At 37.6% G+C, this 27654-nt stretch overlaps 1 protein-coding gene across 12 annotated transcripts in view; it reads left to right on the forward strand.

Annotated features, from left to right (window-relative positions):
- LOC5568574 (putative polypeptide N-acetylgalactosaminyltransferase 9) overlaps positions 1 to 18147 on the forward strand; it is a 301552-nt gene extending 283405 nt beyond the window's left edge. For 6 of the 12 annotated variants that reach the window (XM_021855824.1, XM_021855827.1, XM_021855825.1 and 3 more), the window contains 8 exons: positions 1580 to 2597; positions 2663 to 2827; positions 2889 to 3082; positions 3151 to 3369; positions 3429 to 3662; positions 4111 to 4215; positions 15897 to 15932; positions 16077 to 18147. In XM_021855824.1, coding sequence (XP_021711516.1) covers positions 1847 to 2597; positions 2663 to 2827; positions 2889 to 3082; positions 3151 to 3369; positions 3429 to 3662; positions 4111 to 4215; positions 15897 to 15932; positions 16077 to 16346 — 1974 coding nt within the window. In that variant the 5' untranslated portion in view covers positions 1580 to 1846 and the 3' untranslated portion in view covers positions 16347 to 18147. Of the gene's footprint in view, positions 1 to 1579; positions 2598 to 2662; positions 2828 to 2888; positions 3083 to 3150; positions 3370 to 3428; positions 3859 to 4110; positions 4216 to 15896; positions 15933 to 16076 lie in introns of all 12 variants that reach the window. The other 6 variants (XM_021855832.1, XM_021855833.1, XM_021855834.1 and 3 more) reach the window with 3 other exon arrangements.
- The last annotated feature ends 9507 nt before the right edge of the window (positions 18148 to 27654 follow it).

A 27654-nucleotide genomic window follows, 5' to 3' on the forward strand; every position in this document is an offset into this window, starting at 1 on the left:
ACTTAAAATCATGGTCAATATTTTCGCCTTCTTCCAATAAACTTTACTTGTCTTAGACATATATTTCAAGCACCTAAATGAACGTTTTGAAATGTGAGAGAAAAATAATATTTCATCCAATTATGCCAAATAGCCGTTATGTCAAATGGCTATTATGCCAAATGGCCATTATGATAAATGGGGTAGAGCCCTAGGAATTGTATTGCTTTTTTTATTGAGCGAAAAACAGAACAATTCCCTCCACTCAACTCAAAACCGACCAAACTGTTACTTACACCCTTTGCGTTTGAGCCCCTCAAATATAGTAACTTTCATGTTGTAGTCCAGGGTTGAAATTTGTCTTTGCTTCACTGTGCAAAACTATTTGCCAACACTTGTCCTACCCGTGGTTGCGAACGTGGACGCGCCTCTGGTTCTGTGAAAATGTTATTTAAATCGGTCTATAAATAACTGAGATCTAGCTTACCAAATTTGATCATCTTGTAAGGAAAATCGAAAAAGTTGCAAATGTTTTGTCCAATACTGTAGGGTAAGTGTTCCCTTAGTTGTGGGTCTTTCTATAGTTGCGGTAGTGCCGTTTTCGCTGATTTTATTACATTAGCCACAGACCCGACACTGCGAATCGACGTATTGGCTTGTTGTACACGGAATAGTTGAAAAGAGCGTTCAAATTGCTATAAAACTGATGAAATATCACTGAACTTGCTAAAACTTGTCTTGCTTGTACCAATAGTTGCGGTAAAGTGTTACTATAGTGGAGAATCCCATAAGAAAACAACGGATACCGCAACTATAGGAACACAAATTAAAAATATACCGCAACTAAAGGAACAGTTTACCAATAGTGGAGGTATTATTTTTCACTGACATGTCGTGGATTACTGCGATGAAATCATTTTTCTCATATCGTTAATGGTCGTTACTTCCCGTTACAACATTAACATGTACATTCATTGCGCTTCTTGAATTTAGGCGGTTGAATGAAGTTCAATCGTGCTTAGTACCTCCACTATTGGTACATCTACCCTACGTGTACTTACACTACCACTTCAAAGCCTTGTATACGTTTATCTACTGCGAATTAAAAAAATGATTTGATGAGCTGCGAATATAATAGGTTTTACATTTATGGTCATGATTCGAACTGCAGACCCAAATAATTAAAATCTCACTCATTGTTGTTTTTTTTTTCTATACTATCGTGAGAAATATTGTTCACTTAGAGGACCTCTCGCGAAATTAGACACATCAATTATTGTTCTTAAAAATATGTATAAAAATGAAAAACCGTTTACGTTGATCGATTTCGAGTGCAATCTTCTTTATCATCTCCAGCTATTTGTTTGCACACGAAGTGATAACACATGCCGCGTTAAGCGCCTACTTCGATTGACTCATCGCGTCTGTCTAGTTCTTCGCCTGCCTACCTTTCTTGAGAAATTCGCACCTCAAGCGAATGGGAAAAGGCAATCCAATTATTGTGCGATATAGATTCCCACAAGATACGAACAATTAAATCTGTAGCAAAAACGTAATCACGTAACTGACTGCCATTCTTTCTCTCACTTTCAATTCACAGATTGCTGAAGCAAACCGGTAGCGCGCACATATCATGCAACGCAATTAAAAGTCATATCACTTGCGCCGTTCCCCGCCGCCACAAGATGAGTTACGCCCCGTGAAGGGTTTCGCGCATGAGGAGTTCTGAGACGAGCAGAAAGAAGACGCCGCCCACTTGGACCGCGGACTCGGAGCTGCGATTAGCGTTAGATTAGCGAAGAACACTAGATTGTAAGTTTGAAGTACTTGACAAGAGGATCAGAAGGACAAGCACAGACACTGCAAAATGGGACTGATAGGAAGGCGGAGATCATCGTTCTTGAAGATTATCGCCTTGTTGGCTGTGGTGTGGTTTATGGTGGTGTTTGTGCTGTACTCGGACGATGGCAGCGGAGGAAGCAATAGTAGAGTAGGTGGTCCTAGCGGAGGAGGTGAAAGTGCATTTGAGGCCCCCAGAAGGTTACCTTTACAAGGTATTAGAGAAAAGTTCAACCAGTTCATCATCGATGCCCGAGAGGATGCCAACAAGGATGACTTGGGTCAGGATGGAGTGGATTTAGATGTGGATAATAATATTGAACGAGATGGAGATGTAAAGTACAAGACGGTGGAAGCTAAGCGAAAAATTCCACCCAAAAGTAGGAAACGAAACGAGAACGCACCAGAATTCGAAGGAGTGATTGCACCACCTCACGAGGACAGCCCGGATTCGCCGGGTGCCATGGGTAAACCAGTCGTACTGCCAAAGGACATGTCTCCGGAGATGAAGAAAGCCGTCGATGACGGTTGGTCCAAGAATGCGTTCAACCAGTATGCAGCTGATCTGATCTCAATTCGGCGAAGCCTTCCAGATCCTCGGGATCCCTGGTGCAAGGAACCGGGACGCTACGGGACCGATCTTCCGGCTACATCTGTGATCATCTGCTTCCACAATGAGGCCTGGTCGGTACTGCTGAGAACCGTTCACTCGGTTCTCGATCGCTCGCCCGAACATCTAGTCAAAGAGGTGATCCTGGTCGATGACTTCTCCGATATGCGTAAGTTTACTGTTGCTTTTCAGAATCTAGTGAAAATTAATCGATCATGGTTGTTTTTTTTTCAGCACACACTCAAAAACAGCTTGAAGACTACTTTGAGGCGTACCCGAGGGTGAAGATCATCCGAGCACCCAAGCGAGAGGGACTTATTCGAGCACGATTGCTAGGAGCCCGCTACGCCACTGCTCCTGTACTGACCTACTTGGATTCGCATTGCGAATGTACCACTGGTAGAACTTTGTGCACAGTAAGCCGATGATCACCACATTAAACCGATCTCTTTCTTCACAGGATGGCTGGAACCGTTGTTGGATCGCATTGCGCGAAACTCCACGACCGTCGTTTGTCCAGTTATCGACGTCATCGATGACAACACGATGGAGTACCATTATCGAGACTCGGGTGGTGTCAATGTAGGCGGTTTCGATTGGAATCTGCAGTTCAATTGGCATGCTGTGCCGGATCGAGAGAAGAAAAGGCACAAGGTGGGTTGCCATAGTAACATTCGTGGTGGAAAGCAAGGCTAACTGCAATTCTATTTCTATCGTTACAGAGCACAGCCGAACCCGTGTTTTCTCCTACGATGGCCGGTGGGTTGTTCTCGATCGATAAGGAGTTCTTCGAACGGCTCGGAACGTACGATTCCGGGTTCGACATCTGGGGTGGTGAGAATTTGGAGCTTTCGTTCAAAACGTGGATGTGCGGTGGTACGCTGGAAATCGTACCGTGCTCGCACGTGGGTCACATCTTCCGAAAGCGTTCGCCTTACAAGGTAAAGATTGTCGGTTTGTGAACCCTACAAGATGAAACACTTAATTTCTGTTGTTTTAGTGGCGAACGGGAGTCAATGTGATCAAACGTAACTCTGTGCGATTGGCAGAAGTGTGGTTGGACGAATACGCCAAATACTACTACCAGCGGATCGGCAACGATAAGGGAGACTACGGAGACGTGTCCGAGCGGAAACAGCTTCGCGAGAACTTGGGCTGCAAACCCTTCCGGTGGTACCTGGATAACATCTTCCCGGAGCTGTTCATTCCTGGCGAGGCGGTTGCTTCGGGAGAGGTAATTTGTTCGTTCTATATTATTTTTCGTTCTAGCAACCAATTCCTTATAACGTTTTGAACCAATCAATCGAACGCAAATCAAGGTAAGAAACATGGGATACGGAAATCGTACGTGTTTGGATGCTCCTGGAGGCAAAAAGAACCTGCGGAAGCCGGTGGGACTCTACCCGTGCCACAATCAAGGCGGAAATCAAGTAAATAAAATAAAACTTTTCCTCTCTCCGTCGATAAAGAACAAACGCAGGAGTCTGTTGGCTTTCATCACCGCAGTCGTCGACGTTGCCAAGCCTACTGGAGTTTTTTGTTTAACCTTACGTTTTAATTCTGGCACAGCCTGCTTTTCCTGGTACTCACCGACTTTCTCTTTCTTCTTCACACTGTTTTTTTTTTCTCTTTTTCGTTTTTCTATCTCGTGGGGTCAAATCTCATCCCATTCATCATCCCAGGTAGCGAATCCGTGGTCAGGTTTGTGTATTGATTCGGCCGCCAAGCCCGAGGATATGCACACTCCACTTGGCGTTTGGCCTTGCCATCAGGCAGGCGGAAATCAGGTATTTAGCAGCGTCCTCATATCCACACGTTGTTGTTGGTGGGATGACCCTTTAAGTGACATTTACCCGGTGATAGGGCGCTTGGGAAGTTGCGTTTACCTCACATGGAGATGGGACAGGGAGCTAGATAGATGGACAACGGTCCATTTTAGATTACGATACGCAGTTACAAACCGATAGATCGCTGCTAACTGACGATCCCCCATTCATGCTAACAAACTAACCCAATGTAAAAACTGCAATCGCAAGACCTCATGCAGCTATTTATATTAATGCGTTTATGTTTTGAAACTTTTCTTTATAGGGAAGTTTTCGACACTTTTTCAAATAGAAAGGTAACTGGTGCTGGTGGAAAGTTTTATTTTAAGACATAGGCGTTCGCAGATTCAGGCCCTGGATAGCCATCCATTCAATTATCCAATGTGTTTAGGTTCAGAACTCAGAAAAAAAATGTTATCACAATGCGTTACGTACATGGGAGGCATCAAAAGACCTTTTCTCCGTACCTCATCGAAACGACCCATTAAAAATAGTTTCTCTTTTTAATGGGGTCCTAAAGCCCTGTCCTAATTTTAGTACCAAACGCCTAAGTTTAGGGCAGAAACAAATGTTAACTCAATTTTTAAATGATATTCATTGGTTCAAGTCTAAAACATATTTTTTACGATTTTTGAGATTTTGTCACACCCCTCGGTTTAAACTCCAATTTTGGGTATATTTTGTTTTCCGTGTCCCTTCTGAAATGTCACATAGAAACAACCCCAGTGTTAAAACTATAAGCCCTGTGGAATTTTTGTCGACAAAGTGAACGTCAAACATGATCAAAACTGTCAAGGTTCACATTTGGAACCATTTTTAAAATTTAAGTTTAAATATGTTATAGCCATAATTTGAGCTGGAAAAATTGCTAGAGTAGTTGCAAGAACATACTCTTTCGTATTACTAAATAAAAACAAGAATTCATTAAACATTTTAGGACCCAATTAGTGGCTTACATAATTATTTGCTTGTTGCGTATTTCTAGAAATCGTGCGATTTTTAGCAATAGCACACTAAAATCAATTCCGTCATTGGGGAACGATCTGGTCTTATACCGAGGAACTGGGATCGAATTCCATTCCCGAAATAGTCACTTGTGATGTAAGAAGTTAGAGTGACGATTTTCTTCGGAAGGGAAGTAAAGCCGTTGGTCCCGAGATGAACTAGCCTAGGGCTAGGGCTAAAAAATCTCCTTAATAAAAATGAAAAAAAAAAAAACGTCGCCTTAAACCCACGTTAACGCGTGATTATTAGTTAACGTGCACAAAGCAAAACTGCCAGATTTTCCAAAACAGTCAAATTTTAAAAATGACAGAATCATGTTTGTCACGGTTTAAATAATATATCCGGGTATCGAAGGTACATTCTGTGAAGGGTCCGCAGATAGTCGTCAATTTTATCGACCCATCTTGCTCGCTGCACACCACGCAGAGTTGCTCGCTGTCACTATCAACGCATAAATTCGTTGATTTCTGACTGTGATACAATTCAGATCATTCTATTCACATCAGCATTATCCATCACTAGTGAATTGATGACGATAGACTATGAATATCACTGATGGGTTTAGCCTTAAATTAAGCAAATAAACCAAAATTTACCAGTACGATATGTTTGACAGTGCTGCAGATGGATATAAACTATATGTTGGTCACTGAAAAACACTTATAGGTTTGATAATTACCACATGATCACTCATTCTGCAATGATTATGATCTAGAGTGCGATGTCGCATCACTGTACTGCCCATAACTGCATATTTGTAACATTCGACAAAAGTAAGCATTGATTAAATGGAATACCAAGCAAAGATGGAAAAAATCGTCTCTAGCGACAAATAACACGGTATTTGAACGGTCTAAGAGGGCCGTTGCTGTTGCAGCTGCATGATTCGAACTCCTCACTACGCACGCTGTGTGCCGATATATGAAGCATCTGATGCAGGGTTTGTCGCGGGACAAAGAGTTTTTCGGATGTTGTTATAACTAGCGATCAACTCAAATCATGCCGTCTGCGTGCTATTATTTTTCGCGCAGTTCATGCTCAAGTGATGTAAAATTTATAAACAACATATCCAAACGCATATCACTAATTCAAAACGGAAAAATCCTCAAAATAATAAAACTTGAATTCGCGAACGATTAATCGCTAGCGCACAAGCAGAACGATGCACTATTCGCGGAGCGAATACCATTCCGGTATTACTTCTGAGATTCTTCTGGACATCTTTTTGGATTTTATTGCAGAAAACTGTATGTGATTTTGCTTGTATCTCTTAATGATTACTTTTAAAATCTTGAAAATTAAATTCTTCAAAATACTCGAAAATTCTTTCGGAAATACAATGGAAGATTCTACCAAAAATCCTGATGCAATTTTTCTGAATATTTTTAGATGATTTTTCCAAAAAAAATGCATTAAGACTCTACTAGAAATTCCTTGGAAATTCTCCAGAAAATAACTCTTTTACGGATATACTTCTGGGATTCTTATGAGAATGCCTCTGGTATTCTTCCGGAAATCACCTAAGATGCTTTTGGAAATCCCTTAAGAATACTTTTGAGGGGGTTTCCGAAAATCTTTCTGAAATTATTCTAAAAATGCAACTGAAGTTTTTACGTCAATATCCTTGGAATACTTCTGGGACTCTTCCAAATATCCTGTAGGAATTCTCCCGGATATATCTCTAGGATTCTTTCAGAAAACCTTCTGCGATTCTTTCGGAAATCTTTCTGAGGATCCTTCAAATCCTTCCTACTAGATTTTTTTAGGATTCCTGCAGAAATTCCTCCCGAATTACCTCTAGGATCCAAGAGCATCCTGAATTATTCAAGAAAACTCTGTGATTGATCTTTCGAGTATCTCCCTAGGATTCGTTCGGAAATTCTGCTGAAATACCCCCAGATTTCTTACAGTTATCCTGCTAAAGGGCTTCAAAATATCATTCGAAGATTCTTCCACAATTTTTTCTGGAATTTTTCAAGAAATTCAGCTGAGATTCATTCGGAAATACAACTGGAATTCTTTCGGACATCATTCAAGCATTGAAGAATTCTACCGGAAGTTTTCGTAAGATTCAACCGTAAATAGTTCTGGTATTTTTCTAGAAATTGCATTGAGATTCTTCGCAAAAAAAGTCTAGGATTCTTCAAAATATCCATCTGAATATTCTTCTGTAAATTGTTTTGGGATTAAAGAAGGATTTCCGCACACTAAGCTCATTTTACCGGAAATCGGTGTAATTCACCGTAATCTCAACAGTTGAACTGTTCGGTGAAATAAAACACCGTAAATTCGTCGAAATTTTACGGATTCCGGTGAATTTTTACCGAATACTGTAAAAAATTACCGTACCCCGTAATTTAGTTTTTGCAATTTCTCATCGTGATAGGCTGTTTTCCATCACGCTAATCTGTCATGAAACGGCCTACTTTCCAGCACTGAAGTATACAGTGCGGGAATGGACCAATGCACGAGGTCATTCGTTGACGTTTGATCGGTGCCGTGTTATTTATGTGACCATGGAAACGAGTGATCATGGCACCGCTCAAACGTCAAATTGGTGAACTCGTGCATCGGTCCACAGTCATTATCTAACTGAAACCAGTGCTGTAATGATTCATTGCGCAACGCTTTCTCATTATGCAACTGTTTTGAGTTGCGTAATGAATCATAACACAACAATTTCTCAGAAATTGTAAAATAATAGTAAATGCTTTCCGATACAATTTCTGATACCCTCAAGTGGTCTTCTACGAGATTGCAAAAAATGTTGTACGTAACTCGTTGCAGAACCCGAGTTTTACAGCACTCGTCGTAATTATCATACTCGGCAAGCCTCGTAGGATAAATTTACGACTCGTGCTGTAAAAATCATCATTCTGCAACTTGTTCCGTAAACTACTATTACGGATTCCTGTGAAATCCCAACAGCTGAACAGTTCGGTAATAGTAGTTTACGGAACAAGTTGCAGAATGATGATTTGCCTGGTAGAGTGTCGAACAATGCTCATTTTTCAGTAATTTCATAATTAAAAACAAGTATTTATCGAGCAACGGACTCATGTTCCGTAACCGGTCGTTTGAGAACGTCACGACCCATTGGAAGCCCACACAATAGAAACCTAAGCCAGCGCAGTTGCTGGCTAGTGTAGTGTGCTATTCCTATACCTAAAAAACAATGCGCTCTAGGGCTAGGCATTGGATATATATAGAAAGCGTTGTGTTTGGATGGGCATCTAATTCTTCCGAAAGAGGTGCACTTTGCGAAAGAGGACCACGTGATTATTGAGCTGAAATCGAATTCAGGTTAACTTCTGCGTTCATGAGTCCTCTCATGGCGTAGTGGTAACGCGCCCCAACTAGAGATCGGGGAGTCGTGGGTTCGATTCTCACTGAGAAGACGTGTAACTTTTTCGCAAATCTTCACATCAATTTGCCCATCTAATCCAATTGCAAATTATTTGTAATGTTTAGCTTTTCGGTAGTTGTTAAACTTCCACTCGGCTGGTTAGCCGTAAACCACGATTCATAATTAAAAACAAGTATACTTATCTAGTTTGATTTTTGCTCATCAATCCGGAGCGGCCACCAGGAATCGATTTTAAGCAGAAAAAGTCCATTTTCTGTTTTTTTATTATAACAAGAAATCAAAAAGACATTTTATTTCAGAACAAACGTGGTTTGCATTGTTTTCAACTGTGCTTCAAATATATTTGAGGTATTAAATTTTTGGACACAGTATGTTCTTTTTATTTCGATTTTTTCATCTCTGACAAATTTTCGTCTATGCATTTAACATGGCAATGGATTGCAATAATATTCAGAAAGTAACTGTAAGAAGCAATGAATAACAGTCGTAAGATATCGAGAAAAATCAGAAATGGCCACCACGGTCTTTATCATGGTACCCAGAACCTGTTTTGGGAAGCATCTCAGAGTCCCAAAAAACGACTTCCATCCAGAGTGCGCCGAAAAAATATAAAAATCGTACTCGATAGCCTTCGATTTCGATTAGATTTTGCACATGTTTTTGCAATGGTAGAATAAGTGTTTTCCATAGAAAAATTGATCATTTTGACTCAAGAACAACTTTTGAAAATGGCCTATAATTTTTTGCAAGCGAATTGTTTGAAATATTCTTACTCCGAAACTGTTGATATAAGAAAAAAATGTTCTATGAAGAAGTTGTAGTGAACCGTTGGGACTATAATAAAAAAATATACACTGAAAAAATAGTTTATTTATTTACATGAAAAAATCAAAAATGAAATTTAAATTTTAAATTACACAAAACTCCATTTTTAATATTTTTTTAAATTTTCACCATAGAATCTTGATAGTAAAAAGATGTTTGAGACAAAGTTTAATGATGCAGAAATTTTTGATAAAAAAGTTTTTCTTAGAACAACTTTAGATCGATTTTTTAAATTTTGATTTTTTGGCGTTCTGACGATACTCTGACGATCTTGAAATTATTCTGAACCATAATGATTATATGGATAATTTCTCTAGAAGTAACAATTTTCAAATTAAATCGAGTTTAATGCAAAAATATGTGGTTTAAATATTGAAATAGGCCATTTTCATTAGTTATTCGTGATTCTTCATCAAGGAAAATAAGTAAATGGAAAGATATATGGTCTTTACTCTTGAAAACGTATTATTAATGATGGAGAATCAATAAATAAGTAAATGGAAAGATATATGGTCTGTACTCTTGAAAACGTATTATTAATGATGGAGAATCGCGAATAACTTATGAAAATTACCTATCTAAATATCTTGATAATTATATTTTGCATTAAACTTGATATAATTGGAAAATGGCTACTTCTAGAGAAATTATTGTTATAATTATTATGGTTTAGAATCATTTCAAGATTCTCATTGTACCATCAGAACGTATTTATTTTGACAAAAACACAACATTTTGAAAATTGGCCAAAATGAATTTTTCATGAAAAAAAAAATTCACAGTTTGTTTTTTTTTTTTTGGAGGCCAAACAGTTCATTACAACTTCTTCATAGAACAATGTATGTTATTAAATCTTATTATTATCAATATAGAAAAAAAAGCAAAGAGTAAATAATACAATCTTTTTCTTATTACATGGCATATATGCCATATATAGGGACATATATTTCATATATAACGTTTTTGAAAGCGATGGAATGGACCGGTTCAATAATTTTTCATATATTTGTTGTAAATTATTAATAGTTTCGTTATGGTTCAATATTGTTCGAAGGTTCAAAAGTGTACTATTTAGGCCCATCAATCTGTTAATCAAATATGTAACAATATCAACGTTACGCTTCTACTCAATGAAATCTTTTGAATTTTACAATTATACCTCCAATCGACATACAATCAACTTTCCCTAACTCTATGTTCCGTAGTTTGATATCCAACTAATGAACAAAAGTAGTAGTAAGTTTACATGGCTGCCTCGCAGGTCACTGCTCTGAACTGTAACTATATCTCCCTAGCTCGATGGTCAGTTCAATATTGTGAGTTGACTGTAGAATCATAAACAGGATATGTTTGATTTTATAATGGCATATTTGTTCAAACCGTTTCAAAAACAAATCAATAACGCATTTCAGTCGTACAATCAAATTTGAAAATGACTAATAAACCAGTTCATCAAATAACAAGATGTTACTACACTACGATGTTTACTATTATAAAAATATGTTCAACCGAAATAGAATCACAAACTGCACAACTTCCCTTAAGGCGAAGTAGGCCGTCAGTGAAATTTATACGCGTCGTTGATGATTGTTGCTAATTCATCTCACGATTTTGAATCAAAGAAAATCAGCTGATTTTGCACTGACATAGCTGAAAAAGTATCAGCACACTTTATGCACGTCATCGCGTACAGTGATACTTTTTCAAGTTAATATAAACTTTCAAGACTGAGTTTTATCACTTTGAAATTGTAAGCTCAAAGGCATCATTGCTGCCAAAACGAATGACGGACTACTCAGCCTTAAATGCCGATATTGTTATTTCACTGGTTCAAAAGTGAATTGGTAAAATGAACCGGTTCAAAAAGTTACACATTTCAGTTGTATCACTAAACTGCTTTCAAATTATAACTGCAAACTTTAGCTGTCGTCTTCTGAAATAAAAATGATTTTACTGGATCTAAAGGGAATTGGTAAAATGAATCAATCAAAAAGGTAGCACGTTTCAGTTGTCCATCAAATAATGCCAGTAAACTATACCGCTTATATTCTGAAAGAAATCTTCTGAAATAAGGAATGAATGGTTTCACCGTAAACATCATGGACGAGCTGGGTAATCCGCCCAACCTACCAACTCCGCTTTAAAAGTAAACCGATTCAAAAAGAAAGATTATTCTCAACATTTCACCTCCTGAAACGGTTCATCTTATAACAAGATTTCACATTATACTTCGATTTTCATCATTATAAGCATATTTCATCATTATCGTCTATCTGAAGAATTACTATTGCGAATCTTTACTTTAATCCGCAGACTGTCCAACAAGTTGCGCGCCGGTGTCAAAATGTCTCGCCGAGGAAGTGAATCACTTCTAGGGCTTCAGTCCTAAACTGGACAGCGATCATGATTGTTTAAGGTGAAGATGAATCGAAGCCATAGTTTAAATTTTCAAGAGCACGGATCTGGAGAACCAAACACCCGTTTGAGCTGAAAACCTAATCGATTGGTCACCACCAGCTAGTGACCAATCGATTTAGTTTTCAGCTTGAACGGATGTTTGGTTCTCCAGATCCGTGCTCTTGAAAATTTAAATTTTGGCTTCGATTCATCTTCACCTTAATCGATAAAAAAACATATGGAATAAAAATGTTCGTACCTTGTTGTTTTGACTGATTACAACTCGGCGCATGAGTGATCGGTGCGCAACTTTTTCGAGGGTCTGCGGTTTTCAGAAAAGATTCGCAAAGTGCCCAACTAGTACCAGACCCTGGCGCATAACACAAGAAGTAAAGAGAAAGTGATCGAAATGCCAAAAATTCTCGAGAAGCATAATAATTGCACAAGTTTTCTTATATGCTTAAAAGTGAATCGGTACAATAAACCAGTTTAAAAACAACACATTTCAGTTGTTTGAATAATCTACTATAAATTGATAACAGTAAACTTCACGGGTTATTAGCTGAAATGAAAATACATGATTTTACCGGTTCACAAGTGCATCTGTGAAATGAATCGGTTCAAAAAGTTACAAATTATGACAGCAAACTTTAGCGGTAATAATAGCAGGTTTCTGTAATAACAATCGTTGGTTTTACCGGTTCGAAAGTGAACCGGTAAACCGAACGGTTTATAAAAAAAAAAACAAGATTTATTATTTCACAAAACATCGAAGTTAAATTTTGATTAAATCAATATGTATAATGAACCGGCTCATCAAATAACAAAATATAACATTACACGTTGATTCTCATTATTTTAAAAATACGTCCAATACGAAGAAGAATCACTAACTGCATATGTTCCCCTATATGTTGGCTCAAAAGTGAAACGGTAAAATGAACCGGTTAAAAATATGTCACATTTCAGTCGAACACCTTTCCTTCTATCAAAATAAAACAGCATTTTTTGCTAATTATCTTGTATAAAATATTTTACCGGTTCAAAAATGAATCGGTTAAATGAACCGGTGCAATAAGTTACACATTACATTTGTAGGAATAATCTTCTATCAAATGTTAACAGTTAACTTCACGGAATGTTTTCTGAAATTTTTTTTTTCAACCGGTTCAAAAGAGTATCGGTAGAATGAAACGGTCCAAAAAGTTACACATATGAGACTACGATTAAACTGCTACCATATTAGAGCAGCAAACTTCAACGGTTTTCTTTTGAAATAAAAAATAGATTTTACCGGTTCGGAAGTGAACCGGTAAATTTAACCGGTTCATAAAAAAACAAGATTAAGCGTAACGTTTCATCTCCCGTTGGAATTAAATTTGTATCTATAAAAGTTCACTCTTGGGCGCTGGAGGGTTAATTTAGGACTTACTAGTCCAATTGAACATCAAGTTACTCAGGAGTTCTAAAATATTCTCAATCAAGAGAACGTTTTCGAAAATGTCTGGGAGACTGATTTGGAAGAAGTGAGAACTATTATTAAAAAATTCAAAAATATGAAAGCTCCTGGCGATGATGGAATTTTCTACATCCTCATCAAGAAACTTCCAGAAAGTAGCTTATCATTTTTAGTTGATATATTTAACAAATGTTTTCAATTAGCATATTTTCCTGACAAATGGAAAAATGCTAAGGTTGTTCCAATTTTAAAACCAGACAAAAATCCTGCAGAAGCTTCTAGCTATCGTCCAATCAGTTTGCTTTCCTCCATCAGTAAACTTTTTGAAAAGGTTATTTTGAACAGAATGATGGCCCACATCAACGAAAATTCAATTTTTGCCAATGAACAGTTCGGATTCCACCATGGACATTCGACCACTCATCAACTTTTACGTATAACAAATTTGATCCGTTCCAACAAATCTGAAGGCTACTCTACTGGTCTTGCTCTTCTAGACATAGAAAAAGCATTCGACAGTGTTTGGCATGAAGGTTTGATCGTAAAATTAAAAAACTTTTATTTTCCAACATACATTGTTGAAAGACTTCCTGTAAGAGCTGGTGGCAGCATTTTGGGACCAATATTATACAATATTTTCACATCAGACTTACCTGAGTTACCTCAGGGATGTCAAAAATCTTTGTTTGCGGATTGTGTACGTTTATGCAAACAACGATCGCCCACTAATGAAGCGTAATCATCATCAATAAAGAAATTAGGGTTCGTTCACATATTTCATAACGCTGAAAATAACCATTTTTGACACCCGCCCACCCTCTCGTAACGCTTTTTGTATGAAGATTCTACAAATTTTATATAAGCCGTAACACCAGCAGGACACCCACCCACCCCCTTCAGTGTTATGAAATTTGTGAATATGCCCTTAGAGTGGGGAAATGTGTGAGGCTAATGTTGTTTGCGATACAATTCATGATTACCACAATCGATTTGCATAGTATTCTGTTACGATTCGATTTTCGTAACTCTTAAGGATAACAAAACTCCATTTCGGCCGTTCGGAATCGGAGTTGGAAATCAATGCCATTCATTCACTGAGTTTACAATGGTCAATCCACACGTGAACATAACGAATCTATCACGAGTTCCGGCCTTGATGGTCAGGGAATGCAAGAATAACATGACTACTAATGATAATTTGATCCCCGACAGTCACCACTTGTTTGAGCAGTACGATGCATTATGGAGAACTGATAAATGTTCCGACTCAAGTCAACCACTGGAACTGCTATCTTTTATACTGTTTACGGCTTGCATCGAAATCCGAGTGAGTGATTCTCATGCCGAGCGGAATTCCAAGCCCACGATCAAAATGCAATTATCCTGTGCGGATGAGTGGATCACCCTAGCATTCGTTCGCGATGTAGAGAATCAGTGCCTGGATATCGCTGTCGACGGGGTTTTTGTGGACTACTACGATTGTGGCTTGCTGAGGTTGTATGATTCCTACAATTTAGAAGTGAACGTTGGTCGAAGTCTGAGTATCGGACAGGTTTGTACGAAGGAGCGCACTTACAATACGCAGCTGACACTGGAGAAAGTCAACCAATCGTTTGGGCTAGGGAAGCAATGCTCCTGTACGAATGTCAGCGACTTCCGAGCTTTCTGGAAACGCATCAAACAGTGCAACGCAAAGTTGCAACGAAAAGCAGGGATTGGGAGTAATACGAATGGCTATTTGATAACACTTGCTGGATTGGTAGCTGCGATCGTTTTGGGTAGCATTTTCGCGAATCTGCTGGGATGTTAACGTTCAAGAAATTGCAAAAGAACATAATAAGTCATCGCGTTTTTTCCACTTTGTGGAAATTGATAGTGACATAATATGAATAAATTTCCTTCGTCATCAAAGTATGCCGTTTTAATTTTGTGACTCTGACAATTATCGATTTTATATAAATATATATATTTTCATAACAAAAAATAAAAAATCTTGTAAGCTATTTCATTGCATTCCAGTAGACCTAGAGCTTTCACTAAAAATCACTTATGACAATCGCATCTAACCTCATTCGTTTTCTATATTCTCACAACATCTTTTAAATTTTCATTAACTTCATCACCTCAACATCTCAGACAAAACACATTGAAATTCATGAGTTTGAAAATAAGTTAAAATCCTCATATTATAGTAACTTGACGAATTACGAGGTCACATGTACAAAATCAATTCAGCCAAAATGGCCGCTTTCCTAATCCCATTTTTTCAGAGCGAGCGTAAATTTTACTTTTGGTTTCTCTCGGTAGAGTCGGATGCCGCGGAATCTAGTGTGTGGTGATGATTGGTAACAGATTCCTGTAAATATGTTCCATTTTTAAATATTTCCCCCCGTAGAAAACGCTTCTATCTGTAACACCCGATAAAAAGAAACGCGCAGTGACGTCTTTGAGTGTCTGTTTTGTGAATGTCGAACATATGTTGCACTGTTTATGTCACGTGATCGGTCATGCATACAGAAATTGAACCCCCAATTGGACACATTGGCGACGCGACATTTTCTCACAAAATTCTTGCCCTTACACTTGCAGGTTGGGTCACAAACACTAAACGTTATGAGCACACAAGTATGTATCACATGACACTTTAGAGTTAAACAGATTCTGACAGACGTCACTGACGTTTCCCCCTGCAACTGACCCCAATTATTACCCCATCCTAATCACATGATAAACTAACTCCCTCTATGTTTTCGTTCCCGCGTTCAAAAGTACTGGATGCTGAGCAAAACGGGTGAAATCCGCCGAGACGAAGCCTGCTTGGATTATGCAGGACAGGACGTGATACTTTATCCCTGCCACGGCTCCAAGGGCAACCAGTATTGGAACTACTCGCCGGATTCGCACCTGCTGCGGCACGGATCTTCGGACAAATGTCTGGCCATCAACGAGAGCAAGCAGAAACTCATCATGGCCGACTGCGATTCGACGGTTGACGCACAGAAATGGCAGTTCCAGAACTACGATCGCAGTAAGCTGTGAGAAGGGACCCCATCCGATTGATAAACGACAACATTTGCCAATATGTGTTGGAAGAGTTTAGGGACGTGTATAGAAATGGCGATTGCTGAATGAGTAGAAAGAAAATGGCGCAATCGGTAATCGACTTATTATTATTTTTATTTCCCACGCGCATGGCTGAGTCCAGAGTCCTAGTTAGTTGAATGATTTTAATGTGATTTTTGCGTTAATTTATTGTTAGAAACAGAAAAACTGTAGAAGAAAGCTCCTCGTAAAAAGGTTTCCTCCGACTACGAACCAAACATAAACGAGGAAGATACATTATGTTCGCTCCATTCCAAATAAGTAAGCAAACTGCCATATCTTCCCGACCAATTAATCTAAACCACAGCCTTCCTATATTTCTTTTACTAATTTTATGTACCTATCCATAAAAACGAAAGATTTCATATTTTGCTCGCATTCTTGCGTTTTCGCACAAAATGACAATCGCAATTCTGAAATACATTTAAAAGTTTCGTTCTTCCATCGATTTCTATTTTTGTGCGCTCGTCAGCACAAATCAATCAGAGATCTTTCACCCGCCTGCTACGATTCTGTTCTTTGACAGTCAATCAGACGCGCCGTGGCCTACTGCCAGGCTCACTGTAGCGTTTTTTTTTAGTAATTCTCCTCAGTTTTGTTTAGTCTTTCCCGGAATGGATATCGACAAAGTTGCTCAAATCACCAAGGTGGAACCAAGCAGAAAAGGAAACCCTATACATTCCAATAGAAGTACCACTATTAAACATCACATAAAGTAGTTATAATAGTAAGCCAAACTGGATAGTCGAACGCTAAATACTTAAAGAAAATTGATAGCTGCTGCCATTCGGCTGTACACCGTTCAAACATATCAAAGTACGACATTCAGAACTGCTACGAAGATGAGGAGGAAAGAGTTTGCCATAGATGAACTGATTTTCTTCGAGCTTTCGTTAGTTTTTTAAACTTAAACTTATCACAAAACAAGCATACACAGACACAAACTGACATATCCGAGAGAGAGAGAGAGAAGAAAGCAAGAGAATACAATTCTTCCCGTTGATAATTTTAAAGAAGTAACTCCATCACAAGAGACTATCGAACTGTTTACTTATACAAAACTGATTGTTTTATTTCTACAGTAGTTAAAATGTAAAAACAAACCCTAGGAATGTGATTCGTTTTCTTTGTTCTATTCCTGTAATCAACCCGAAAAAAAAAACGAGATTGAAACTATCAGAAGGAAATATGGAATTTCCTGATCAAAACGTGAACAGATATGCAATTGAGAAGTTCGATCGAGGAACATTTGAGATAGAATGTCTGCGAGAAAGAGTTGGAATGAATGAGAGTTTTTCTACATGTGCCTTGTAAATTATTATTATTATTAATATTATCATATCCGTAAACAGTTGTAGAATGAAACACTGAAAACACTGACGTATCAAGTCTATCAATTAAATATAGCTGACCTTCAAGAATGTTGTTTCTTCAAAACAGAAAGCTGGAAGCAAAACAAGTTGAACTTACATTGTAGTTATACAAAGCAGAAGCAAGTAAAACAATTATCAAACAAACCCTTTCCTATATCTTGAAATGCGATAGGTAAAGATACTTGTGTAAATACATATCCTCGGTTTAGTTTTAAGTCAAATGAAATGGAAGAAAATGTGTAAACAAATTAAATCTACGGAACTCTTCGCTGCAATAACAAGTATGGAAAGAAACAGAAACAATTTAGCACGAGTAATGATGCAATTATGGAATAAAGAAAACACATTACGATGAAAGATTTAAATGCGGGTAAAAATCACTCCGTAGCATATTGAACTGTGAAAGCCTACTGACTGCGATGCCTAAATGTGAGTAACCGTGCGTCTCCATGGTCACCGTTGCAGGGGGATTGTCGCGCAACTTGCCTACTTGGATGCTAGAAATGTCACGCCGTATGTTGCATGCAAGTTGGGAGTTGTTTGCAACTACTGGATTCTTCCCAAAAGAATCATTTAGGGAAGGTGTACCGGTACTCGCCATAGTACTTGTATTCGTTACCACGGATTATAAACCGGAAACATTCTTAGACGCCCCAAAATTCGCTCAGTTGAGATCGAAATGCGTGTATTTGTCAAAGGATGCAAACTCTAGTAAAATTATATTGTAAAGCATTAAATTCGGGTTTCATTTATGTATTGGTATTCCACTAAACAACTCGATGATTTATTATCACCGTGACAATGTATTTTAGGACTTCAGGTTGAAATCAATGGATGAATTTCTGGCAGGCATTGCAGAATTCGCTCTCATTTGATTTTGAAGCACGATCAAAGCAAGCGAAGAAAAACATCCCATCTGTTGCGCTCCATGATCGGCAATTTATCGCAAGTGTGGCATCCTACGGTATTTAAAAATATTGGAGAAGGTCTTTTCTTTGTAGAGTATCTAAACTATGGTGAGCTCGAGAGCTATCACCAGTAAGGACTCAATAAAAGTCGAGACTCCTTTCCCAGTTTCTGGTTCGTAAGAATCTGTTTATTATTTCCTCGTTTCTGGGTTTATATCTTGTTACAAAAGCTTACAATGTTTAACTGCTTAATCTATTTTCTATTGGTGAGAATGAGACAACTGGAGTCCATACTTAAAAATTATTCATCTTTGCAAATGTGGCATTTTGTATGCCTAGGTGGTCCGTGCCCAAAAATGTGCATCTTGCTATTTCGGCAATTCGTATCTCGGTGGTCCGGCCAGGGCGATGCAATTTGAAACCTTTCGATTTCGTTTGCCCGTCCGTGTAGGGCTCACGCGGAGGAGGGAAAAAGGAATGGAAATAATTCTGGCACTTGAGGTGCGGTTGTCGCATATGGTTGTAATTTCAATATCTTGCACTTTTCGAGTGCATTGGTCGGTTTCAGGCGGATGGCCTGTGAGTTTGTTTATGATTGTGGGTTTCGGTGATCAGTGGTTCTCAACCCACGACACAAGTTGTAACAAGTCTGATAAACAGGAGCAGCGAACGAGAGCCCCAAAGATAGAGCGGTGATTTTTCTTGCTTGTTTGCCGTTGGGGGTAGGTGTTTTACTTTACTGGCACGATAAACAATCCCCGAACTTACGATAGCAATAGTGTCCCCCAGGGTTGGAGCTTGTTTAGAGGGGTTATATCATGCACTACTATCCCCCAATCTGATCAAAGTTGTAGCAGTATACGATAAACAGTCTCTCATAATGTGCTGCATATTATGATAGTTACAGAGAGCGATACGCGAGAGATTCTCTCAATTTTCTCAGGATTCAATCCCTGCCTACGGGACGTTAAGATTCCTACAGGTTGTTGCGATGCAGCTGAACTATATGAGACAAGTTTCAATTATTCCAGGGCGATGATAAAGCTTGGAATATTTAATTGATTTCTTATAAGGCGGCGTAAGGACGCACTTGATCCAGGTCCGTCGCACTTGGGCTCAGATTGGGTACCACTTCTAGTACTGCATTTGGTCCCTCGGTAGTGCAAAAGGTACCCAAGTTTGACACATCGCAGTACACTTTTCACGGCATTCTAGATTACCTTATGAGCTATAAAATTTTGGGCATTTGCAAGGGACATGATGGTCTTTAATTTGTCTTTGCTTGATCCATATTAGATGAGGTCAAATTACTCCAGGGCGTTGGTCAAGCCTGAAATTTTCAATTGATGTTCTACAGAGCAGTTCAATATGATAATATGATACTATATGAGGACTGTTCATTTTATAAAGTGGACACCTTGTGCATGCTGTATCTTTTTAATTTATCAATATATTTTCAATCGATTTTCTGTACATCGTTTGACTAGTATTGTACAATGTTGTGATAATAAAATATTCTCCAAAATAATTAATTTTCACACGAATTTGGAACAACGTTTAAAACCGTCGATTTTTGGAGGTTATCAAAATCAATCAATAGAATTGTACAATTGTAGATTATATGAAATTGACTGGAAAATTCGACAATCTATATTTTTTATTTTCAAAAAAGGCTTGTTCTTCGGAAGCATTGTCAATCAGAAGCCTGATGGAAAAAAATATTTTTGGAGCAACAATTTACAGATATAATAACATAATTTTTTCTCGATATTTTCAGAGAAAAATGTTTAAAAATGTGAAGGGAACTGATATGAGTTGATTGTTTTTGGTGTAAAGGACGTCCTGACGACACGGTTGTCTACCGTGGCAAACACAAGAACACAGCGACCGTTGCAGGTACAGCAGACGAGTACCGCCGGAAGCTTGATGAGCGGATAAGGGGATACAACGTAGGCGACAACCTCAACAATCTGTGGGAGTCTATCCACGGTGCGATGAGCACAGCAGCGCGAGATGTGAGAGGTACTGCTCAGAGACGACCCAGAAACGGTTGGTTTGATGAGGAGTGCCAGAATGTGACGGATGAGAAGAATGTTGCCAGAAGCCGGATGTTATTGTACCCGGCACAATAGAGAGCGGTACAAGGAAGCTAGAGCAGCCGAGAAACGAATTCACCGCAGAAAGAAAAGGCAGTATGAAGAAGAAATCATTACTGATTTCGTCATTAGGGTGCTCTTTCGTGAGATAGGGTGACCCAAAAATTCAGAAATAATTATTTTTTTTTTAATGCACATTGAAATGTAAAAAAAAATAATGTACTTTAATTAATATGTTTTTTTTTATAAATGGTTGGTTGGTTTGACTTTATTAACGAGATTTTTAGCCCTGGGCTAGTTCATCTCGGGACCAACGGCTTTACTTCCCTTCCGAAGGAAGTCGTCACTATAACTTTTTACGTCATAAGTGACTATGTCGGGGATGGGATTCGATCCCAGGTCCTCGGCGTGAGGGGCGAGTGTTCTAACCACTACACCAGGTCCGTCTCCTTTTTTATAAATGGAACGAGAACAATGTACGAGAGATAAAAATACTCCATATTCTCTCTAAGATTCAAAGCATCACGTGACGATGACGTTTATCGAGATTATTCAAGAACTAGTCTACGTCATATAAAAATGGGTAAACATACATGTGTGAATAACTTGAAAACTAATTGGCTCAATCAAATCGTCTTTGTTTTGCTATGTTTGTTTATATCCTCCTAAATTATGTGGGATTTTTCCTCAAAAATAATTATGCAATAAAAATTAAAATTGAAATTAATAATAAACCTTCGAATTGTTTAGTGGAATACCTATAAATAAATGAAAACCGAATTGAAAACTATATCATTTTATTCCAGTACAGTTTGTACCCTTTGACAGTTACGCATAATTCGACCTCCACTATAAGGCCGTTGTCAGAGTCGTGTACTAAACTCGAAAATTAAATTATTTTTTTAGAGACTCTCTCCAACCTCTTTCACTCACTTTACCTAACATATACACTATCACTTTTGAAATCACATAGCCCTCCTTCAAAATGATGCTTGAACGATGTTTTTTGTTAAGGTTGGTAACATGGAACTAATTTATTTCAAATAACTGGAATCATTCATTTTATTCCTAGAGCTAAAATGGAAACGTCAAAATATTCAGTCTGCGTAAGCAGCTTTCCTAAAAATTCATGTAAATTTACGTCATATGTGCCCGACAGCTTGGACGTTTTTAAGTGCAAATAATTACCATAAAATTTCTTCTTCTTTTTTCTGACGCTAAAGAAGCCTGCTTCTCAACTTCTCATGAGCACTTCCACAGATATTAACTAACAGCTCTCTTTGTCAATCGACCAATGTTGCATGTGTATATCGTGTGATAGGTACGATCATACTCTACGCTCAGGGAAGTCGAGAAAATTCCCTTTACGAAAAGATGCTCGACCGACTGGACTCTAACCTACGACCCCCAGCATGATCTTGCTTAGTATCTGCGTGTATACCGTTATGGCTATCTGGCTCCCAATATCAAATTTACTTTATTTTATTTTTTACATCGAGTCTATTTGCTTAAAATGAAATTTAAGTCATTGTAATACAGTTGAGACCCGCTTTTGTCAGCCCCCCCCATGAATTTTAGGCTGACAAAATGGGGAACCTGACAAAATCGGGACATATATTTTGTTTCTGTTTTTCAAATTTTAACGTGTTAATATATGCTACATACATTGCTTTTAAAGAGGGCGAGGGACATGGGCGTAGTCAGTTTTTTTTTGTGTATATGGGGGAGAAAAGCGGCCCTCACAATTTCATTCTCAAATTTCACGCCAAAGGATCCCTTTGATCGGCAATTTTGCTCTGGCCTGTAAGACAACCGGCATCAATCTGAATCTTAGTTCTACCTAACCGTTGAATTATCTAAGCATTTTTCTTAGGACACCGCAATTCCTAAGAAAAATCAATCGAAAATTTCTTAAGGTTTTTTTTCCAGAATTTCTTTTAAAATGGCATCAGCAATTGCCTAGAAGCTCTTCTTGCAATTCCTTTAAGTATAATTCATAGAATATTTCAACTGGAGATTTCTATGTAAATTTTAAAACATTTTTAAATTCATCCAGAACTGTTTTTAAGATTTTTATAGAATTGTTTTAAAAGTTTTATCAAAAATTTGACCTGGAATTGTTGTAAATAAACTGTTTCCAGTATGAAAATTAAAAAATAATAGTTTAAGAATCATTCTTTAGTTTGCGATTTTTTTGTGTTCTTAGAGGTATTCATAAATGACATTCGATAAAGTCGTGTATAAATATCTGAAATTATTTCCATACCTAATTGCTTGAAAAAGATCTTCGTAAAATTCCTGGTCGAATTAATGAAAAATCTCGTGAGATGATTCCAGTAAGAATCCTTCATAATCTCAGCAATTTTGCAAAAAAAATAGAAGTGAAATTAGAGGAATTTCTGAAGGAATCTCTAAGACAGTTTTAAGAAGAGTTTTTGAAACGATTGATGAGTCCTAGGCCAAACTACATTAAGAATACTGTGAGCAAATTTCATCAAAATGTAGTTTTGAAGGGATACTTTCAAGAGCTTATAGAGTTATTCAAGGCAAAAAACCAATAAAACATTAGGAGCAAATTTTAAAGGAAATCTTCGAGATATTACTTTAAAAGAAAACCCTGAAAGAATGTAACAAAATGTGACCAATGAGTTAAATTTCCAGTACAAACGGTTACCTGGTTCTCTAGATATGTGCTCTTGAAAATTCGAGGTTTGGCTTCGATGCATCTTAAGAAATTTTTGGAGGAATTCATGAATGAACCTACATACCAAATTTTTTTTCGTGAACTCGGCTGTGTTTTTCGGTTTTTCATTTTTATTAAATAATTGCCAGGTTGCCAAGTAACGAAGCACGATTTACTGATACTCGAGAATGTATGTAATTCGTTTGTCGACTACTCAGCTGTGCGGACTGTTCATAAAACCTTCGAACAATGTCTGGCAAGATGTTTTCAAAAAGTCTGATGTTTGGTAGACTTTTTATGTTTTATAATCTACCATGACGTAAGTACTGCATAAATACGAGTGCTGGAGATAATCTTTGCAGAATTGTTCTTTTGTACAGAGGGAAGGAGGATTGTCGTTGCCACCTCTGGCTACGCCCATGCGTGCATGACATCGAACATCGTCATCAGTATTAATGTAAACGGGTACTACATGACGAAGACAACTTTTGGATATATTCAAGATAGGCTGACAAAATCGGGTCAAAAAGCTGACAAAATCGGGGGCAGACAAAATCGGGTCAGTACTGTATTAGTTTTTAGTAGTGTGTAGGATTGAAAGAACTATGACGGATAACTTACATATAACAGGGAATTCAAAAACTCATTTAAAAAGGATTGACAAACTCAGGTCAATAACCATATTAAAGAATGAATTTGATTTTTGAAATTGTTACATACATATATTTCAGCTAATTTAAAAATTACCGCCGTGCGGGGGGACATTGGGCCTAGGGGGTGGCATTGACCGCCTCTTTCGATGTATCTCATGGCTAGTAGGAACGTCAAAAAACTAATGTTTGACCATCTATTGGCTATTTATCACGTATTCTTTAAGCTGAACGCATTGTTTTCATTGTTCTGGCATTAGCTTGCTGTAAAAATATTGGCCCAAAGTCACCCTTATGGACCAATGTCACCCCGCCTTACGGTGCATAGAACAATCAATTTTTTTTTATGTATTTAAATATTTGGAAACTTCCAGATTTGAAAATAAAGACACTGACAATGATTCTAATAAGACAATACAGAAGACAGCTGCAAACAATAGACTTTTTGATTTTCCATGAGCTTTTAAAGTTTCGCAATCGGCTTGACCGTTAGATAACTAAGGAAAATGTAAAGCTCGACCATACTCGTAAGTTTTGTTTTCCCTTTCGTTTCGGTTGCATGTACATTTTTAGCTGTCAATCCTACCGTGGAAAGTTTCCTGGAAAGCATTATGTACGATTATGGCCTTTAAAGGAAGCATCACACGATTCAACGGACTAGCATGCAACGCTAAATGGCACAATCGTAATACGTATCTGACGAAAAAAATACTGCAGCGGGAATTGAACCTAAACTTCTTTGATCGATACTGCTAGTTATTTTGCAACACTATACGCACGGCAATAAAGTACAGATTTTTATTTTTAATATATCAGCTTATCTAAGTCTCAAAATTCCATATTTAGACAATATATTTTTAAACGTAAAAGGAATGAAACGATATTTTTTATATGAGCGGATAATCTAGATTCCATACCTTCATACATTGTTTAATAGTTAAGTAGACTATTTCAAACGCATTTCATACATCATAAACAACATATTTGCGAGTAATACCAGCAGGGGCCTTCCTTAGCCGAGTGGTTAGAGTCCACGACTAAAAAGCAAAGCCATGCTGAAGGTGTCTGAGTTCGATTCCCGGTCAGTCCAGGATCTTTTCGTAATGGAAATTTCTTTGACTTCCCTGGGCATAGAGTTTCATCGTACTTGCCACATAATATACGAATGTGAAAATGGCAACTTTGGCAATGGAAGCTCTCAGGTAATAACTATGGAAGTGCTCATTGAACACTAAGCTGAGAAGCAGGCTCTGTCCTAGTGAGGATGTAATGCCAAGAAGAAGAAGAAGAAAACTAGCATGGGCTGCATACATCAATAGTATGCCATTTAAAGGACTCTGTGGTTCGGAAGCAAATAGTAAGTAAAGGTTTTCAGCTTCAGTTGTCAAATTTCATAAATATTATGGCAGAAATTGAACTGACATACATTGTAGAACACCAAAATGGATTATCGCGTCAACATAGTATTGATCGATTATCAAAGCAAGGGGAAATTCAAAAATTACGTCCATTGTTTCTAAGTCAATCTAAATCCTCCCCATGTCCACTATCACGCTTTTGCCCACATGCACTGTCGCACTTTCATACACCTCTACTCCCCTGAATGAATGACGTAATTTTTGAACGTTCCCCTAAACTTTTGCTTTGTCTTAAACTTTGCTAAAGGAGATTTAAAACATTAAATGTGATTCCCAATCTATTTCAAATATGGACGTATACAAAATAAAAGTTTTTAAACCAAAGCTATGAGTTTCTGTTACATAGTTTTCGAACGGTACATTATTCTTATGATTCGTATGTAATCACTCATTCATGTTTTAATGCAATATTATGCACTATTGTGGACATTAGAACAAGATTCAGCCACTTAATTCGATCAAAATACTGAAAATGAAAATTGGTAGTCTACAACGAACATCGACCGGGTAAGTGCCGGCACCAGCACAATTGTGCTGGTCCCACTTTGTCCCTCCAGAAATATTTGCTGTGTGAATCAATTCTCATTTGGTCTTCACCATTTCAAAGAATGACTCTTTCACTCTCGATTCGTATCTGTGCATAACTAGAAAAAACGAATAGTTGAAAAGTTGCGACAGATAAAACTTTTTCAATTCTTACGGTGTTTGTTTACTTTTTGTTTACCCTGAGCTGGTGTTTTCTAAACACGATGTAAACAAAAGCTGTTGTGCTTGATTACAAGTATCAATGATAATTCAATAATCGAAATCGAAAAAGTTTAGTAAAACAATGATTTATTGGCTGAAATAGTCATTAGATGTCAAGGGTGCCGAACAGCACAATTGTGCTGGTTCGTCCCGAAAGGGATATAAAAAGTGTACATACTAGTTATTTGCAATAAGTTACGATGCACCAAGTGATTTCAGAAATATATAATTAACCTAGAACAATGCTTAGGCCTCCAGAACATTCGTAAGTTTTGTCCATAATCTACACAGGATCAAAAATTATTGAAAGCGAGTGATGTTTACGTTTAGTGGTTTACTGCACTTATTCAGCCTTAACAGACGTGTTCACGAATTTTGACAAGATATTGGATATTGGAAATCATCCAAATTTTCCTGAAGTTCAGGTCCTTTTGATCTACCAAATCTAATATAGTCTAAACAGAGGATTTATATCCTCAGAACTATGTTGTAGGGAAAAAAAGAGTAGATGAGTAAGTTAGAGAGTCAATAAGATTTAAAAGAGGTACAGTAGGTTAGTTAGTAGAGAAACAACAACAGTAGATTCATTAGATTTTGTGAATCTTGTCATCAGAGTAATTTAAAATTCTTAGTATCGTTTTGATTGATATTACGGACAACTTTAAATTCCGGACACTCTACTTTGTATGGGATACATTTCACACAAAATGTTTCAGTTTTTGCTGCTCAAAAGTTCTTAATTTCCAGGCACGTTTCAATTAATATTTTTCTATGCAAATTTATAATGCCCAACAACCTTTTACGTCTCTTTAGTGGTTTGACGGTTTCAATTGATGATTTGACTTGTCGCTTCATGATTTTCTTGAGCTATCCGGAATTCGAATCAAAGTGTCCGCTATATGAGGCAAAAGTAAGGAAGCGTGCGGAATAAGAATCATAAAAAGTCCACACATTTCTATTTATTTTAAATTATTCATGTTGTGGAATCAAAATCATTACCCACCATTTGAAAGTTAAGTGTTTCAAAGGCCCAATAACGCAGAGGAATTATATAGAATGAATTATTCTGTATGCTTTCTGATGAGCTATACTTCACTGTGGCCTTAAGTGTCCGTAATATGAATCAAAACGGTACATGATCAAGTATGAATATATTAAAAATATATTGTTTGAATTATAAGTCAAGCTGTATACCAAAATTGATGCTCAGTACTTCAGTGTGTTATGAAGACCTTAAGATTAACAATATTCATATAAGTACACTTTTTGAGCCATATGAAGCTTAATGGATAGGGATAAGAACGTTTAAAGAGAATTGGGTGAGTATAGACTGTAGTAGATTTTGTAGATCGCAAGGACCTGAATTCCAA

This window comes from Aedes aegypti, chromosome 3 (genome assembly GCF_002204515.2).
Source record: "Aedes aegypti strain LVP_AGWG chromosome 3, AaegL5.0 Primary Assembly, whole genome shotgun sequence".
In the NCBI taxonomy this organism is placed as follows: Eukaryota; Metazoa; Arthropoda; class Insecta; order Diptera; family Culicidae; genus Aedes; species Aedes aegypti.